The sequence below is a fragment of the Tachysurus fulvidraco genome, chromosome 15 (assembly GCF_022655615.1).
Source record: "Tachysurus fulvidraco isolate hzauxx_2018 chromosome 15, HZAU_PFXX_2.0, whole genome shotgun sequence".
Taxonomy (NCBI): Eukaryota; Metazoa; Chordata; class Actinopteri; order Siluriformes; family Bagridae; genus Tachysurus; species Tachysurus fulvidraco.
In genome coordinates this window covers 10088819-10108794 of record NC_062532.1, presented here as the reverse complement: position 1 = coordinate 10108794, position 19976 = coordinate 10088819, and the positions used below count along the sequence as shown (strand labels likewise).

Here is a 19976-nt window from a genome sequence, read left to right as displayed (position 1 = left end):
GTCTGTGTGTGTTTGAAGCCATGAGTGATTTAAGCTGGTAATGTGAATTTTATCCGGGTGTGTTTTGTGCCTGTGGCTTATGCATCTTTCCCACATGTAGTATGTACAGTAGTCAGTTTGAATCGCACAATAGTGGGCTAGTGTGTAGATTGTTTAGCAATTAATATTGGAAAGTGCACTACTAAGTGTGAAAGTGCCATTAGGAGGCTTTCATATATGGAGTGTTGCACTGAAATATGTCTGCCTTAGATATCTGGACCAAAGTAGAACCTTTAATACTGCTCACAGACTAGTTATTCACACACAACTGACTGTGCGGTTATATATAAATAATCCCTGCCGTGGTGTGAAGAGGAATGTCTTTACCACCTCGAAGGGGACTATTTAGTATAACAGTACAGACTAGAGAGTGTTATTCTGCTTCCACCACATCAAATATCCAACAAATACAATGGTGACTTTATTAATGAATAACACATTGTGTGTTTTAAGAGTTTATAGTTAAGATGTAATGTTGTACATGTTCCTGTTATCACCTACTTTATAGCCATGATCAACATTCATTCCTTCAGCAACATCTGCTTTTCTCTCACTCTCTTAATCTCGCTCTCACTTATTCTCTCTCTCTCTCTCTCTCTCTCTCTCTCTCTCTCTCTCTCTCACTCACACCGCCTCCCTCCCTCCCTCACTTGTTCTCTCACTTTCTCTCTCTCTCTCTCTCTCTCTCTCTCTCTCTCTCTCTCTCTCTCTCTCTCTCTCTCTCTCTCTCTCTTTCTTTGCTCTCTTTCACTCGTTCTCTCGCTCGCTCGCTCTCTCACTCACTCACTCACTCACTTACTCACTCACTCACTCACTCACTCACTCACTCACTCTCTTTCTCAGGAAAAACATCACAAAACAAAGTAAACACATTTTGTCACATTACCATGAATTTTGGTAATTAGAACCTCTTCAGACTCTTGCATACTGGGAAACTTGAGTCTTACAAAGCTCCTTCTGTGAATGTTAACAGACATGACAACATCTGTTTAAAAAAAAAAGGTGTATATGAGCTGTTACTATACAAACATTAATGTTTGAGCCTATTACTTGTGCATGTTAATATGAACGCTCTGGACGATTGCTTCTGTATGTTTAAAATAATTACACAATGCATCACAATCCTTCTGACTCTTGAATCTAACAAGCCAAAGGGTGTTGATTTCCTCTGTATCATGTTGGGGATAACAGAATTCACTGAGTAATACTGAACTGTTTTCTCAAAGCTAAGGGCAAACTTGATTTTTTTAGTAGGAAACCACTATTGTACATCATAAAGACATCGTTTATTTGAATTAGCATAAAGTAGAAGGCACACGAAGGACATGTCTAATACATGTCATGTTTTCTGAGCTCTTTTTGCAAGGGAATTGAACACCAGATCAGATTATACAAATTTTCTTGTTTAAACCGAATGTATTTTTTATAGTTTTCATTGAAACAGAGTGAATCTGATTGTTAATATCACTGTTGATTCTGATTGGTTGAATCACAGTTGAATCTGATTGGTCACAATTTTCATTAACCTGACACAACAGCAACCCCCTAGTAGTTCTGGCAGAACTGCAACTAATATATTAACAAAATATGAATATGTCATTGTTTCTCATACTCAGGGACATTACAGGCGAGTCTTTATTAACATTGGTGGTAAATTTGTGATTGTGGGGACACAGAGGTAAAGAAAAAAATCATTTAAATGGCAAATTTCCGTCAAGTGTTTTATTCCTCTTATTCCACAGTGATTTTCCAACAGTTAGATTTTTTTATTTGCTTTGTTTATTTAGTTACATTTAAAGGTGCATTAGGTAAGATCATGGCCCGTATTCATAGATCCTTGCTCCTAGTGACGAAATTCTTAGAAAATTCTTAGAAATGTGGGCGTTTTCTAGATTCTAGTAAAGATAAAAGTTACTCATAAAGCATCTTAAGCCTTATAAGTGCTCATAAGCTCAAAAAGCGTTAGAGGTAGTGAGGAGGACTTTTAAGAGGATTAAAATTTTCTTTAACAAAGGAGAAAATGGACGAAAGGTGAAGAGGAAAAGAAATGTGTTGCATACAATATTTAATAATGATAGCAAGTTAGATCGGGTAGGGATTATTTTTTGTGCCCGATCATTTTAGAGTTGAAATTAAAATGCCATATATTTATATAAATTGGGTGCTGTGACATTTCTGTGCTGTCGGAGATGTTTACATTACATTACATTTGTAACATACAGATGATAGCGTGCCTCTAATACGATCGATCACGAACGTAATCCCTACACAATATAGCCTCAAATATCAACAGAGACATAGTGAAGGCTTAGCTCTCTTTTTTGACAACCAACCACAGTTTTCAGAAGACTGCCATAAATTTAAATGTAAGTTAATAAGTATAGTAAATGAAAAATGTTGTCAGATCATTGGAAGCGATAAAAGCGAGCACTATTAGTCACAGAGTGGTTGAAATCTTTTCATCAATATTTATACCTTTACATGTTTGTATCTTTAAGTAAATGTATATAAAAGATTGCCGACGATAGATACAAAGGAGACCGTTAAGGGTCAATAACGGTTTTGGAACTCTTTTGTGTCCTGATATTGGATATCCCTGCCCTCTGTGATCCTCTCTGGTGTAAAAGGACAGTAGCAGATTACAGTGTAAGGTGACCGGGCACATTAGCAGTGAGCCCAAACGTCACTTAGCACTCCCTGACCTGTAATCGCAGTAATCTCTGCTATCATAGTGACATATGTTTACTCCTCAGTGAACTCTCAGATCTTCACTGGCCTATCAGCTGAGGAGTTATTTCCTGTTAAACAACTGAGAAGGTGTGTGTGTATGAATCCGATTGTGTGTGCTAAGGTCAGCTATCATAATTAAATCATAATGGGGTATTATAATGAATAAATGACTATAATTATTTTGTAAAAGTAGCTTCACTTGTTCAACAACCCTCTCACTGGAACAGTGTGAGCTTGTGATTGCAAACGTGACTTGTTTTGAAATTAACATTAAACAATTTTTTGTGTTTTTGGGTTAAAATGTACGATCTTAATTGATCTTGGCGAATGTTTCACTTTTATTATCAACCAATTCGAGTGGCCTGTTTTACATCAGACATGCTTTCTTTGCAAGGAAGATGATTATATTTACTTTGTCGAGCATAAACTCAGAGCACAACAAAGTACTACCTGGAATCAGATGCCGACTGTTTTCTATATACTGGAATACAGAAACATTTTCATTTAATACTATTAAGCATTTCAGCGTCGACAGGCGCTTTTGAAACCTTATTCATTATGCGAAGTATTCATTATACCAATATTGAGTACGATTTTGCATTGCTCTCAAAAGTGCCTCGATACTTCTTCAAAGATGTTGGAAATTAGTTGAGATTCTGGTCCATGTTGACATGGTTACGATTTTCCTGCGTTTTATTTTATTTTTTTTCAAGGTGCGTTCCAAATTTCATGAAGTTAGTTTGAGTTGATTTTTGTTTTGTGACATGGTGCATTATGAAGCCGGAAGTATCCATTAGAAGATATTATATTGTGGCCATGAAGGGATGCACATGATCAGCAACAATACTCATATAGTGTGTGGAATTCAAGTAACCACTGATTGGTATTAACAGATCCAAAGCCTCCACCAGCCTGGACTATTGACATAAGGCAGGTCGATGAGTTCATGCTGTTGGTGCCAAATTCTGATCCTTCCATCTGTGAGCAAAAATCAACATTCATCAGACCAGGCTATGTTTTTCCAGTCATCAGCTGTTTGGTTTGGTGAGTCTGTGGCCACTGCAGCCTCAGCTTTCTCTTCTTGGCTGACAGAAGTGGAACCTGACGTGGTCGTCTGCAGTTGTAGCCAAAATGTGACATGTTGTGCATTCTGAGATGCTTTTCTTGTCACCACAACTATACAGAGTGGTTATCTGGGTTACTGTAGCATTTCTGTCAGCTCAAACCAGTCTGGCCATTCCTTGTTTACCTCTTATTGTCAACAAGGTGCTTCAGTCAGCAGAACTGGCTGTCACTGGCTGGTTTTTCTTCATTGTAAACTCTAGAGACTACTGTGGATAATCCAAGGAGATCACCATCTGATTACCAACAATTAAGTGAATCACTGAGATCACATTTTTATCCCCATTCTCATGGTCGATGTGAACATGACCCCAAGCTATTTGCCTGTGTCTGCATGATTTTATACAATGCAGTGCACTAATGCTTACAAAGTAATTCTCTGAAGTCATTGTCATTGTTTATGTATATTTCTTCTTTTACATTTTACACACTTTTACGCCATTTCACACACTGCCTTCTGCTCCCAAAATACAGAAAAGGATTATGGGATTTATATATAGCTTTTAAACTGGCTAGACGAAGGGATCTCTGATATGAAGGCCTTCATGTGTCTGAATACTCCCTAATTTCAGACACACCCATTAACAACAAACACCCTGCAGCACTCGTAACACAATTTCAAATTGTGGTCTGTATTTGGCTGATTAGTCTTCATTATGGTAAAAATCTATATTGTCCACACAAATTGGTCCTCTGCACTAATTATATCAGTTAGGGTTTGAGCACACACCGTTTGTCGGGGAACAGTGCTAGCTTTCATACTGTAGTAAGACTTTTCTGTTATTGCTGATGCCATTTTGTGCCCTAGGGAAGATCTGATAAGGCAGTGGCTTTCTGATGAATGATCGGAGTCCCTGTTCAGCCTGGGGCAAGGGAGGCGCTTTTCAAAAGTGCCGCGCTTGCCAGATCAAACATGCCACATCAGGAATGCCTGGCGGCCGTGTTGTTGAGAGACACAGCAGAAGGACGCACAAAGTGTGTGCCTCTGTGAGGGAGTGAGAAACAGCCCCACCCAGTTATGGTTTGCTGGAACCTGAATTAATGTGTATATTTATAAAAGTAAAAGAGAGAGAGAGAGCACACGCCTCTGCACACAGACCTCTGTATGGGTTTGCCAACCTGAAAGACCTGAGTGAAGCTGCGTTGCAACTCGTCTCAGAAAACCGTTGAACTTTTGATCGCAGAAATATTGAGCTGAATTACAAGGCCTGGCTGAGAGCAATTTAATCACTGCTGTCTTATGCACTTCTTCCCTTCCACACTGTTATTGACATGATGGCCACAGAGCAAACAGAACTGGCAGGCCGAGTTGCTTCCAAGTTGAAGCACGAAGGGTTTGGGCTTTAAACAAAAGTGGATTGAAATGCTAATGAACATTGATTCCACACTTTGTGGCACTTCCATAGAGGTGGTTCATTTTTTTCATCTACCTTTTTCCTCATCTGAGCAGAAGTGGCTTAGTCTTAGTGAACAGATGGTCTCCATTCTTTTGTTTGTTCTCTTAATAGCTTTTTGTGCCAGGAAACAACATTGTGGCTGATTTGCACACTGACTTTTTCAAGATGACTTTCGGTGGAACAAATCTAAAATGGAGTATTTTTTATTGAAACTTTGGGGTCACAAGCGAGTTGCAAAACTTTAGCATGTGTATTGAGTTAGACAGCATGTGAATAAGTAAATGTTGACAATCATAAGTGTAAGACATTCTTTCCTTCTGTTTAGATGTAATAGGAAGCTCATGAAATCATTTGTCAGTGTATAAATGAACCAAATCGAATTCTTTCATATTACCAGCAGTATTTCTAGAGATTTTAAAGGTTCCTTAACATTCTGTTAGTTTTGATTTAGTTTTCTGTTCAGTTGTGTCTATAAAGCATCTAAAAAAAAAAGCCCCTTCAAATACAAACAAGAATTCTGCAATGAAAATCTGTTTTTAAAAGACCCCTTTAATACACTTTTGCTGAGGTTACGATTTAAATCTGTACAGTATTTCATCATCTTTTCCAATGCGTTCCAGGTTATTTGTACAACCAGAAAAAAACTGACGATGTCCATGACACAAGTTCTTGAAGCTGGACAAGCTCACTGCTTTTTCGTTGTACTCTGAAACCTGAAGTCTCTCTTACTCTGCTTTGTCAGTGAGCTTCACATTTGCTGAATTGTTTCTATTTGCGTACGGATAGTAACGCCAACTCAGGAAGCCAAGTTTTTGCTTTCGAATATTTGGTTCTGCTGTCTGACTGGTTACACTCCTGTTAAAGGTGGGAACTAGAAGAGGAGCAATTAAAGCCCAAATTATAGAGTAGATAACTGTTGCTACTCGGGGATGTGGGAGCTCAGTGGTTAAGGTGTTGGGCTACTATTCGGAAGGTTGTGATTTCGATTCCCAGTCAACAAACTGCCATTGCTGGGCCCCTGAGCAAGGTCCTTAACTATCTCCATATAAAATGAGATAAAATGTAAGTCGCTCTGGATATGTACATTATGTCTCCAAAATGCTGGAAATGAAAATGAAATGCTTCAAAATCATACCTTGTGGTATGTGGTATCCATTAACCTTACATCTCAACACAAATTCAACAAAAGTGAAAACATTTTGAATGAAAAAATGCCACATGTACATGTATTGTGTGATTTTATTTATTGTTTTGATACTTGAGTGGAATAACAGCACAGTAAAACGACACATCGAGGGCAAAGACACCGTAGGCCCCTGGTCCTCAAAATATGGTTCAGAAAGCATAACCACAGGGGGCTGTCATTTTTTCAGCCTTTAGCTAAGTTCTATTTAATACTGTATCTATTTTGGATTTATTAGCATTATTTAACTGGTCACTGGTTTTACTCCAAACCTCAATAACTCAACAAATGAGTATGCTTCGAAATAATAGACACAGTGTGCTCTGTAAGTGGAAAGTTAGGAATAAAACAGCTCTGTGACTCCAGTAAATACAGAATATCGTTACGCATATTTACATAAGGAGCTGAATTATACGATATTAATATTATGTTCATAAAGTAAATGTGTACTGAGATGAACAGGGTAAAGTTCTGTAGGATACATTAAAGGATACTGTATGATGAATATCACTTGATTAGATAAACTGTCAAATTAACCAAAGTCCAAAACCAAAATGTTTTGTTATCAGTCTCGGTATTGTTAGTAGGAGAGTTTGTGATAGAGTTAGACCCTGATTTGTTTCTTTTTTCCCCCCTTCTCAGTCTGAAATGAGGATCAAAGTTCTGGAGGCCAAATACCAAGAGGAGAAGCTGAAGCTCCAGCAGAGACACGATGCCGATGTTCAGAAGGTTTTTCACTATTAACTCTATTCCTTCATTCACCTTTATATCTCTCACACCTCTGGCCTATCTGACTACGTGACTGGAAAGATCTCAGCCCTGACCTTTTTTTTTTTTTTTTTAGATTTAATTATAAAACCTGTCCAGTCAAATTTACACAATGTACCAGAACCGACTTAATGACCTATCTGAATGAAAGCATGATATTCTTTGCATAACCATCTGGCGATTGAGCAGGGTGTAATCTTTTTATTGTCTTTTTTATGAATCATGCTGAGTTGTCTGTCATTGTGCAGAGGAAGTAATGGCTGTGTGTGTGTGTGTGTGTGTGTGTGTGTGTGTGTGTGTGTGTGTGTGTGTGCGTGTTTAAAATGCCACATAGAACATGGGTCAAAGGTAATGTAAAAAGTCACCTGCATGTAAAATGCCATGTCATTTTCTCTTAGAGATTCTATCAGTCAACAACAGAGTGTATATATATATATATATATTCACTCATACCTGAGCACTTTGCAAAACATTACACTTTTTATTTATTAAAAATGTTTCTTTCATAAATTATATCCATATATTTGTTTCAAATAACAAAAGTTATCTGCTTTGTAATAGCAACAAGGATGCTTTTTTTAATAATATAAGTCTGTGATTTGGGTTACAGCCATTTCTGGCAGAGTCGCGATAATAGAAAATTAATCGATTCCATCTGAACATTTGGATTAAGAATTCACTATCTAACGTATTTTATGTGATTTTTTCGGATTTGATGAAGGGAAATTTTTTTTTTTTTTTTTTAAATTTACTTTAAAACTGTTTGTGTAAATCAGTGGTGGTCATATTATTGAGTCAACTGCTATTTATAGAACATTTGGGTGAATCAGATTCAGATTTATTGGCCAAGTTTGTTTTGCACATATACAAGGAGTCGGATTGCAGCTTTGGTGACCCTCAAAAGTACAGATATAAATACTGACACTATATGTTGTGTTTACAGACAATACTATACAGAGTATATGACAAGTCAGCAATATATCTAAAGCGTGAGAGTGTAAATTACTGTAAATAACAGTATGTCACAAAACAACTGTTTGTACAATACACAGTATACAGTACAAGATGTGTGAGTAGTGCAAGCAGCAATAGTGTGTGTGTATCAGATGGGGATGAAACGAGGACTGACTGTTCTTACAGTGCAGTTTATGTAGATGTGAAGTGGAGTGTAAGACGTTTGTAAAGAGCATGTCGTTGCTTTTCAACAGCAAGTTGCATACAATCAAGGTCCGCTGTTAGGATTAATGAAACCTTTACAACGATGGTTGGTACAAAAACTACCTTCTACCTTTACAACCATTTAGATCATCAATTAACAAATACAAGTTATTGTGCTTCCTCAGTGATGAAGAAAACTCCCTGTACTAATTGCCTATAAAATCACCTTAATAACAGTCATCTGTAATTATAATTACAATGGCTAATTATAATAATTGGTTAATGATGATAACTGGATTTTAATTATAGACCCGAAGCGAGGACTGCATGTGTGACTTCAACTGTGCTTAAAGTGCAATATTTTTTGTGAATTCTTCTCTCGCTTACATCGAAGGATAACTAACTACCTTACTTTAAGGCGTAACTGTTTCTAAAGTTCATCTTGAGCGAGTTCGTCTTATTTATTGCTACAAACACCAGAGCGAAAACATGAGCTCGGTGTCTCGTACCGACAATGCGGACCATACGCCAGTAAGTGTTTATCTGTTTCAAAGTCCATCTACCCCTCATAAACAGAAAAAGTCACAGACAGCTTGGCGTCTCCTCACAAACACACACACACACACACACACACACACACACACACACACACACACACACACACACACACACACACACACACACACTCACAAAGATGCCCTAAAAGCCTGAAATGACCCTGCCTAAAAGCAGCACATCTCCCAAAGCAGACGCAGGCTCTCGGCTCTGTTCTCTCGCCGTCATGACTTTCCCATGTGCGGCTGAAATGCTCTCTCTTAAGGAGGCGATTAGAAAATTACATGTGTCCCTAAATGTTCCATGAACTTCTCTTTACCCTTCTCTCCCTCTGCCATTCTGTCTCGTCCAGAGGCTTTCATCTCTCAGGATGACAAGCTTAGCAGCAGAGAGTGCACTTCTGAGGACTAAAACAGGCCAAATAATCCACTGATGGCACTGTGACTTTTTTCCCCTCCTCATAGGGTGGAAATAATAACTTTTAGGGGATGCTTTTTCCTGTTTAAATCAGAAGTCAGTGTTTCAAGGACAGCACGTCTCTCTGAAATGTGCCCCATTCCCTTTTTTTTGTCATACTCTTTTCCACTCTCTCTCTCTCTCTCTCTCTCTCTCTCTCTCTCTCTCTCTCTCTCTCTCTCTCTCTTCAGCTAACACCCTCCTTTATTAGTCTACATGAGAGTGAAAAGGGCTGTGAAGGCTGGACCCTAGAAAGCACATTTCAAATTAGAAGCTCTATTGCATTTCCCCCTTATTACTGGAAAAAAAATCCCTTTGAAGACTGGTTTAGTGTGATTTTTCCTTCCTTTGTGTTAAAACCTCAATAGCTCTCCATGGACACCGAGCCCTAATTAGTCTCATGGTTTCTTATATTAAAACGATAATTAATAAAGATGTCAGCTGTCCTCGCGTTCCCTTCCATGCTTAGCCGGACATCACGGAGAAGAGAGACGCTTTAGATCTGCACGTGTGTCTCCTTCATCAAAGCCCTTTTGGGAGGATGTCAATATTTGCTCAGGTGCATCTTTTCGCTACAAATGGCACACAAACATCCAGACAATATCCACGTCGAGAGCTCCGTCTTATCCTTGCCAGTGGGTGTCCCTTGTTCACTCTGGCAGCCTGCTGGGCTTCGATTTCTGCCCACTCTTTCTTTCTTAGGAGCACGCTCGGCACTGCTGGGACGCAAGTTGCCGAGCTTTGAACCGAAACCTTGACCCCTTGCGCTTTCTGCAGGGAACTATGCATCAGAAGAACAAATGGCTCAATCAGAATTAACAAATTGACCCCCTATCGTATGCCACCGCAGATAAAGAACTAAAATATATTTGCTTGGAATTTTTGTTCTGCAGTTCTAACACTATACACTCGAGGCTTGTGCCAAACTCACATCCACTGTAGACCAGGCTGGATTTTTTTCAGCAACACTTAATTTTGAAGAACAGTAACTATCAAAAAATAGATTTACATTTCCAGCATTTGGCAGATGCCCTTATCCAGAGCAACTTACATTTATCTTAAAATATACATTATATATTAAGGGTTAAGGGGCTTGCTCAGCAGCTTGGTGGACATGGGAATCAAACTCACATCCTTCCAATCACCTTAAACACTACCAATTCCCTACTTAAATACGTAATGGATATATACATATATACATACTGTAACTATGTATGTCTCGAACATTCTATGCCTCAGGGACGGTTCTAGACCTTTTTTAGGGTGGCTCCAGCCCTCCTGTCTGTGATCTCAGCCACCCTAAAACTTTAATTACAATTTTTACTTTCAAAAATAAAAATTACGTTAAAATGCAGGACATGGCGTCGATGGGAAAGAAAATTATTTATCAGTTTGAACCAAGACAGAATTTTTTTACTTTGCTTTTACGCACGTGCGTTGTAGTCTTTCAAACGTGCATCATCAGCTGTCTGCTTTATTTGAACAGAGAAGCACAGGTACGCGCAGTCAGAGCTGGAGGCGTTTATCTATAACGTTAATCGGCGGAAAGCCACAAAATGTCTTGTGAATATTTTTTATTAATGCATTCATTGGACACACTGTTCGTAGAGAATGCACACATACATGAACTGATTTGATTCAAGACTGACATCATTACCAACATTTTGGTGTCAACTTTTGCCATTTTAAATAATACCATAACTTTTGGCTTACTATGTAGTCATATAATATATAATATAAAACTCTTCTTGTTTTAAATTCTCATTGAGGGCTAAAACCCCCTAAAGATGAAATCCTAGAACCGCCCCTGCTATGCCTGTTGGATATTCAAGTGTGTCAGAAAAAAAAAAAAATGTTAAGACTACTGACAGGATTAAAAAACATGCACATCTCTACGTAGAGTTTGAGGAAATGTCACGAAATTCAAAGGCCATGCTTAAAGTGCTGCCATTTCTACGTCTGGATTATTTATTATAGGGTTCATATTTCATTAATAAATAAATAAATAAATAAATAAATAAATAAATAAATAAATAAATAAACAAACATACATTCAAGTTTAGTTGATATTCAGTTCGTGTCTTATTTTTCTCCATGGAAAAAATGTGACGTTTCACTCTTTACAACTGTCCTGAGCAGAAAAGCATTTCAGAGCACATCAAACCTTGAGGTGGTTGGGCTACAACATAGATGATCATATCGGAACAAGAATCTGATGCTGTTGTTGGCACAGAAACACCCAAACTGTACAGTTTTGGGGGAGGGGGGGGGGTGAGGTTGGATGATTCTGTGTAAAAGAAACAGCCTCATATTCTCAGATCCTAAGTTTCTGCAACACTCAATCCAGCCCATCTGGTACCAACAACCTTGGCACGATCAAAGACATCACACTTTTTCTTCATTCTGAATGTTACCTGAAGCTCTTGACCTGTTTCTTGATTGGCTGCTTAGATAATTACATAAGTGTGCAGGAGTTTCTAATAACTTGGGCGGTGAGTGTCTGTCTAAATATGACATCACTCTGTTGGCATTGAGTAATTATATCATTAGGCAGATAAGAATAATTGTTAATTGCTACTATGTCATAACATCGAGTAAACAGACACTATGATTTTATTCTATATTTCTAGATTGGATTTTCCACCGTTTATGAGTTTTGTACAATAATCACAACAATTGGAGACATAACATAAGACCAATGACCAATAAGTGTTATTACATATTTATGATCATCTCTGTTCAGTTGCACATGAATGCTGCTTCTTAACTGCTTTATACCTGATATTTTTTTACATTAGTTCCTGTGCGTGGTTCCTTACATGTTTGTCTAAATATGTTCTTTGCTTATTAGCAACTTCTGTATAGTAAGTGTAGTGTATTATCATATATACCACAGTGCGGGAGTCAGCACGTACTTTTACAATCCATTATCAAAGTATGTAACAATGATTACGTTAATAAATACCACACACCTACAAATTAGAGAGTGCCAGAGAGTGCAATTGTCTAACCAACCCTAACTTGAGCTCTTACCTTTTTTCCTGTAAGAAATGTACAACATAATACTTTAAACATATGTAAAATGTTTCACATGAGTACAACAGAGCTGTAATGTACAGTATGTATATAATTCATACATTGTGTCTACTCTCTGGATCTTCCCCAGGGAGAATAATCAAAGACTCAGAAGTCCTGGTGTACTGATTTCGACTTATGATAAGGTTAAGGATAATGAATGTCCAGAGATTTGCCAGGATGAGGAGAAAAGTTCTCTCTCCTTCTGCCTCAAACACACAAGTGCAGACTCGGACATCAGAAATGAATCTTTTGAGAAAAGCTTCCAAGCTAAATATTTGTTGTAGAGTATTTGCCCTTGATAGATGGTGATAATTATCTAACGATTATAAGGTAATTCGATTGAAGTAACTAAAGGTCATGAGGTTTACTCATCTTCTAGATTTTACACCGTAAGAATGGAGAGATCGAGGAGTTGAAGAACCTGCATCGGTCCAAGATGAAAGAAGCAGAGGAGGCTGTGAGAGCACTGGAGAAAAAAGGTGAGAGGTCTCATTCACACACACACACACACACACACACACACACACACACACACACACACACACACACACACACACACACACGTACATTACTCATTTCTTTTTCTCATAGAAGCGATAGTGAAAATAGCTGTGAAGGGTAAGAACATCAGTTTTAAAAAGTAGGAATGTGTGTGAAAGAGTGTTGACAGAGCTTTGCCCTGCAGCCAGGTCTACTTTTTTTATTTTCTTTCCCTCTTTCACTCTTTCTCTTTTGCTCTGTTTCTTCTCTACCCTACAGTTCAAAGCTTGCTGCGCGAGTCTCAGGTCATCCGCCAGAGCAAAGACAAGCAGATCGCAGAGTTGAAGAAAATGTTGGATCAAAGTGCTGACTCTCTGAAAAACGAATTGGAGAAGAAGGTACGGCTGGGCTGAAATGTCTTCGATTTCTACCGAAGCCTGTGGAGGAGCTTTATTTATTTTTTTCCCCCTCGTCGGCTTTACAGAGCTCAAGGCCTTCTCTTTAAGTTTCAGGACGAAGAGAAGCCATGCTCTGAGTTACTGTGTATTTACTGCGGAGGAAAAAAACATTCTGTATGTTTTCCGGCTTCTCTTCTGGTGCTTGATGTTTGTGCACAAGTTTGTGTTTGAAGTCTTTCTTCCTTTGGGCTTCTAACTGTTCTGTTCAGTGGATGTACAGCTTATCCTGACCATTTGCCGGACAGCTGCAAAATGCACACAAATCACACAAAATCGCAGTACATGCATGTGGTGATATTATTTTTCCCCCTCGGTGTGTGCCATGCAGCAGACCAGGTTGTGGGTTTTGCTCCTAAGTAACATAACAGATTGCGATTTCGAAAACCACACAATGCCACATCCACCTGTAGATGGAAACTAACCAGACAAAACTCTCTGTGCTCTCTAGGTGTGAGGAGACGTCTATTCTGTCTCCTCCTCTTAGTCACTGCAGTAGATATGACGTCTGGGCTTGGGAGAGGCACATACCATACACAATGCATACATATATACATAATGTTTGTGTCCCAGGTTTCTGATCTGTTCATTCTTGTGTTTTGAAGCAGATGATTTGATGTAAACATTTTGTAGTGAATATTTAACATGTATCCAAAAATATTACATTTTTCCAAATGACTATTGCTGGAAACAATAATAGTAGCACCAGCAGTCAAACTGTCATGGCAGCTCCCAAATGCCACTGAACTACATTTTCTTTCAGCCCTAGCACATCAAACGTTCTAATCACTTGCACCTAATTAGTACCATTATATGAGTCTATTAGAATAATTATATAATTCTATTTGTCAAGCGTTTGTTGTAATGTGCCACAGTATCACCCATAGTCTTTCTTTTTTTTTTTTCTTCAAGTTTCTTCTTCTACTTTTTTTTATTTATTTTTTATTATGGTTTTTTTTTTTTTTTTTTAAGATACAGTTTTTAAGCTGTTTGTTTTGCAAAATATATAATACGCGCTCGATCCATCTTGGCCTTTCAGCAGAACTTTCCCGGATTTTGTTTATGCTAGCAAACACCACCACTAGGCTTGTATGACACAATTGTGATTAAACTATTTCATTGTCCACGACCTATAACATGTAAAAAGAAAGTCAGATGAGCGCCATTCCACCGTTTGACTTTTAAGGAGGATAGGAGAGGGTTTTATGTAATGTTATTACCAGCTGCAGAGTCAGGAACTGCATGTCAGCAACAGCGATCACTAAAACTCAGCTGGATGGTGGCTTTTGGGGTGATTCTCTTAGCTAAGTGAAACATACTTTGATAGATTCCACGTTATGTAACATAAATGAATTCAAAACGCTTCCCTTGTTCCTTGACAGGATGTGAGGGCTCCCCACAAGTCTAGTCAAGAATTCATATGCTGATTGGCTTCGGTTTTTACTGTGGAGAAAACACTTGGTCTTTTGCCATGTGTTTAAGTGATATAGATTGCAGACTTCCTTTTCAAACTGCCTCTGCCTGAACCTTGACAGGTCTGGTAGTGTAATATAAAATAATCACCAGTGGTCAGTGTGTAAGGTTGAATTGTTGTACAAATGAACCGCTACTGAAGATCGCTATGCAGTAATGTCTAGTAGAAATGTGTCACTAGCTGTAATATAAAAACTAGCTTGAAACGTGGGATGTTAGCATGCTGTGTGGTATATTGAGTTTTTCTAACTGTTTTCCTTTTCTTCGTTTTCATTCCTTTTCACCGACAGCTACACACTGTGATCGCTCAGATGGAGCAGCAGAAGTTTGAACTGCAGAAGAAGCACACAGACAACATCCAGGAGCTGCTGGAGGACACCAACCAGCGACTGGCCAAGATGGAGGCGGACTATGGCACCCAGGCACGAGCTACCGTGAGTGATTTTTGCACTACATAGTGCACTATAGCATGTAGCTTTTAGGTCACTTTCACAAGGTTTGGGTGAAAAATTGGTAATGTGACAGCTGTCATGTGGAGCAGGAAGCGAACCATGGTACCAAACTGTGACTTCCTGTAGAAGTTGGATTGAGATTGGTTGCTCTGGAACTGGGTCGTGACATCAAAATTATAAAATAAATAAATAAAATGTGGTGAGTCATGTTGTGTTGTCCATGCGTGTTTGTCATAATGCAGGATGAACACGAATGCACCGTATTTCAAGTTAGATAGAAACAAGTTGGTTCAAAAACCAGACCAATGGTCAGTGGGAACAAGACTGCAGCAAACGTGCCCAGTGTGAAAACCAGCAGAGATTGTCGTTTTATCGTTCTTCATTTTTTTTTCTTGTGGCCGTATTTCCTCATTTCTCACCTTGTTAATGTCTCTCGGGTGCACAAAAGGTTTCCGGAACAAAGAGTGTGTTGTATTTTGGGGATAAACAGAGGCATCAGTGGGCAGAAAATAAAGTGAAGCCGGCTTTGAGTTATACTTTAATGAGATTTTGCACGTTCTGGATTCGATGCTTGTCGTGCAGGTCAGGCTGCGGTCCGTCAGCGGGGTCGAATTTTAAGAGGCTTCAAAAAGCATGGCGTGCCCTGCAGAGCAAAAACTTCTCTTTAATAATTAAACTTAGCGGCTTTCCGACCATGAAAGAGTTCTCTGTCATTGGAAATTAGGTTCACCTATTCTGTTAGTTTAGGCTGGCCTTCTCAAACACACACACACACACACACACACACACACATGTCTCACATGTCCTCGTGTTAGGTGAGCTGAGCGAACATGTGCTGTCCCCCGGTTCTATTTGATGTCTCAATGCGACAGGCTTTGAAAGACTTTGTTTGCCTTATCTTCTTTCATCATTCCTTTGTCCAAGTTTTGGCACTATCCTCAATTTTTTGGGGGAAAAATCACAGCAACTCTTCAAAGCAACGCAACATATTTTATATACTCGTCTACAAAGGTGACTGATCTAAACAAAGAACTAGACCAGTAATCATTAATTTACCTGGATTGTCACATGTGTGTAGCGCTGTTCAGCATGACAGCTGATTGCTTGTATATGCAGTACAGTAGCAGGAAGTAACATCTTCATGGAGGAAAAAAAACATGTACGTAATTCCTGCAGAATTAGATATGATAGCCCCAAAAAAACATAACATAATTATATTTTCTATTACTTTTCATGAAATATGTACATAGATGTGTTTAACTACAGTATGGTAACGTTGGCAGTATGCTATAGTTTATTTGGCAGTACCATGAAATTGGAACACATTTTAGCTACATGCTCGTTCGGGAGTCAGGCATTACCACAGGGCTGATCTGAATAATGGTGTGTCGACTCATTGAGTCGACTCTTTCCAGTGAATGTTGAGAGTTGATGTATTAGCGGATTTTTTTTTCTTGTGTATGTGAGACAGTGACATCTGAATCCTAAAATCTTGCTCTAAATATAGCGGGAAAAGAAAAGGACTTTTACTGTGTGGAATTAAGAATGGGGGCGTGGCCAGATTTGCATAACACACATGAAGTACATATTCAAAAGTCAGATTAAGCTGCAATTATTAAGGTTATTTGGTTACTGGTTCACGGGGTTTTAAGGACAGCATTCTCTCTCTTCCATATCAGTCTCAGCAGCATTGACCAATCCCAGGAATCACGAATGTGGAAGAAGGTCGACTTCTCTGAGTGTGAGATTCACCTCTCTCAGAGCAAGCACAAGTCAGCCTTTACCAGTTCACCAGTTGGTAGCTGTTGTATGATGACTGGTGGGTGGAAATTTTCAGGCTGTGAATTTAGATTGAAAATCGCTGTAAACATTCATTATTTGTAATGAAATTTGGTCAAACTTGTTCAGTCACATTCATTCTGTTGTGATGCAACTTTATTGTTTTTGGGGAGGATTATTTATTTATGTAAAGGAGTAGGTTTCTTATAGCCGTGCCTCCTTTGTTAACTACTGTCTACGATTGCACTTCCAGCCTGTTGCCCAATTTCATACTTGTTCCTCATCTCTCAGCTTCGACCCTTCCAAAATCTGAATTAGAATTCAAACAGCTGCTTCTCTCTCTCTCTCGCTCTCTCTTTATTCTCTTTTTTAGGAGGCAGGCTAAGATGCACACAAACACAGAAAATTCACACAAATGCACAACAGGGAGGCCACAGAATATAGACCCCCCAAAAACAAGCTGAACACAGGTCCTCATGATTCTCCTGGCATTCTCATGTGAGCTGCTCTGGAATACAAAATGTGTGCACTTAAATTTATGAGCAAGAATCGCACACACACCCACACACACACAAAATAGCATAACCTTATGATTAAAAAGAGGGACCAAATGCGCATGTCATGCCATAAACTAGTCTGTGTGTGTGAAGCAACACCATGTCTGTTTTAAAGTGTGTTAATCCTACGTTATCTCCGTGTTTGATAGAAGGAATAAATATATGTAACCCTCTGCTCCAGCCCCCATTCACACACACACACACACACACACACACACACACACACACACACACACACACACACACACACACACACACACACACACACACACACTTGTCTTCCATCTGATCTGCCAGGCATTTCCTCATCTTTCATCTCTTCACTGACTGCTATATATGTATAGTTACTTCTTGTTACATCATTATTATTTATCATCATTTTAGCATTTGCCAAGTTTTGCCAAGGATATTTGACAGTCAAAGGTTGGAATGACAGTCTGCACGGTTCACGGAGACAGATATGTATATTAATTCCAGGCCTGCAGTCAGTTGGTGGGGTTTTTTTTTCTTCTTCTCTTTCTTTCTCTTATATTCCTGAGGGTCAGACTTTCCAATAAATCACTAGTCACATGCGTCATGATTGAAACTTGTCCTTTTTTAGATCATGCCACGTTTCACGCCGGCAGCTAACAAAGGCTCATTTTTCCATTACTTCTAAGTCGCCCTTGTCTGCAAAGCCTCTCCTTTCAGTACGGGCAACTTTCATCAGCATAGGCTGCGTATCTTAAATCAATACGCTGTCATCACCTACATCAACCTGCATTCCAGCTGCCATGTCAGGGACAGTGGCTTCCATTAAGGATGAGACTAGAAGAGTGTGCGTGTGCGTGCGCATGCATGTGTGTGTGTGTGTGTGTGTGTGTGTAAAAGCTTCATTCCATAAGGTCTGGTTTTAGTTGAGCTTCCACATGTGCAATCCAGGCAACATAACGTATGCCAATCATGAAGAAATAAAGTGTTCATATTTATGCCTCTATGATCTCTGGTATGATGGAAGAAAGTTTGTTTTTGTTCTTGATTTAAAAAAAAAAAGTCTGGATCTCCTCATTCTGTGTTCAATGAGCATTTTTGCACCTGAAGTGCAAACGTAACACTTACCGAGAAAAACAACATGTGAAGCTAAACCATTATCAGATGATAACTTTCTTAAAGGGAAAAAGGGCATTTTTTTCGGCTTCTGTTCTTTTATTTCGTTAACAATTACATCTGTCTTCTCTTATCATCTATCTTCTTCTAAAAACACATCCATCTAGAATGGCTTGCTGTTTTTTTCCCAATGAGCTCAACAGTGGTCTGATGATTTTACTCTTATCCACTTAGACTTGATATTGATTTTAATATTAGACCCTAAATTCAATTTCTTTTATTTGACACTGTGTCTGTGTGTGTTGGTGTAGGAGCAGACTGTGCGGGATCTGGAGGCCCGGGTGAAGCAGCTCTCAGTGGAGGTAGAGAACGGCAACTTGCTCAGGCAAAAGGTAACGCAGGAGAAAGCTGAGCTGGAGATCCACATTGCAGGCATCAGTGCTGAGCTCCAGGAGGCCAACTGCAGGTACAAACCCACACATGTCCTCAATGTGTGTCCCTAATTTTCCATGTCACCTAAATTTGCATGTCGATCAGCCGTACATTAAAACCACTGACAGGTAAAGTAAATAATATTGATTATCTTGTTACACTGACACCTGTCAAGCGGTGTGATGTATTAGGCAGCAGGTCAGCAGTCAGTTCTCAGAGTTGGAGTGTTGGAAGCAGGGGTGTAAGAATTAGAGCGACTTTGACAGGAGCCAAATTGTGATAGCTAGTCGACTGGGTCAAAGTGTCTCCAAAACAGCAGGGCATGTTGGGTGTTCCCGGTATTTAGTTGTTATCCACCAAAAGTGGTCCTTTGATGAAGGGTGCCCAAGGTTGATTAATGCACATGGGGAGTGAAGGCTAGCCCTTACAATCCGACCCCACAAAAGAGCTACTATTTTCTGGCACAAGGGGAACTTACACAATATTAGGCAGGTAGATTTAATGCTATGGCTATTGTGTGTGCGTGTGTGTGTGCATGCGTGTGTGTGTGTGTGTGTGTGTGTACGTGTGTGTTTCAGGAATATGACTCTGCAGAGAGAAAAAGATCTACAGAGTGAGGAGCATGAAGATGCACTAAAAAAGCTCCAGGCCAAAAACGATGCAGACATCAGTCACTTTCAAAAGGAGCATGCATTGTCTGCAGCCAAGGTCTGAAAAACACTCCATGATCGTCTGAGCCACGTTGTCCAAGTGTGGTTTGAGTGCAGTAAGGAGAA

The 19976-nt window shown here is 39.2% G+C and overlaps 1 protein-coding gene across 19 annotated transcripts in view; it reads left to right on the top strand.

Annotated features, from left to right (window-relative positions):
* The window catches only part of cep112 (centrosomal protein 112), a 125303-nt gene that overhangs the window by 31474 nt on the left and 73853 nt on the right, over positions 1-19976 (top strand). For 17 of the 19 annotated variants that reach the window (XM_047800663.1, XM_047800658.1, XM_047800660.1 and 14 more), the window contains 6 exons: positions 7114-7200; positions 12866-12965; positions 13246-13364; positions 15185-15328; positions 19080-19234; positions 19779-19908. In XM_047800663.1, coding sequence (XP_047656619.1) covers positions 7114-7200; positions 12866-12965; positions 13246-13364; positions 15185-15328; positions 19080-19234; positions 19779-19908 — 735 coding nt within the window. The remainder of the gene's footprint in view (positions 1-7113; positions 7201-12865; positions 12966-13245; positions 13365-15184; positions 15329-19079; positions 19235-19778; positions 19909-19976) is intronic. The other 2 variants (XM_047800657.1, XM_047800653.1) reach the window with 1 other exon arrangement.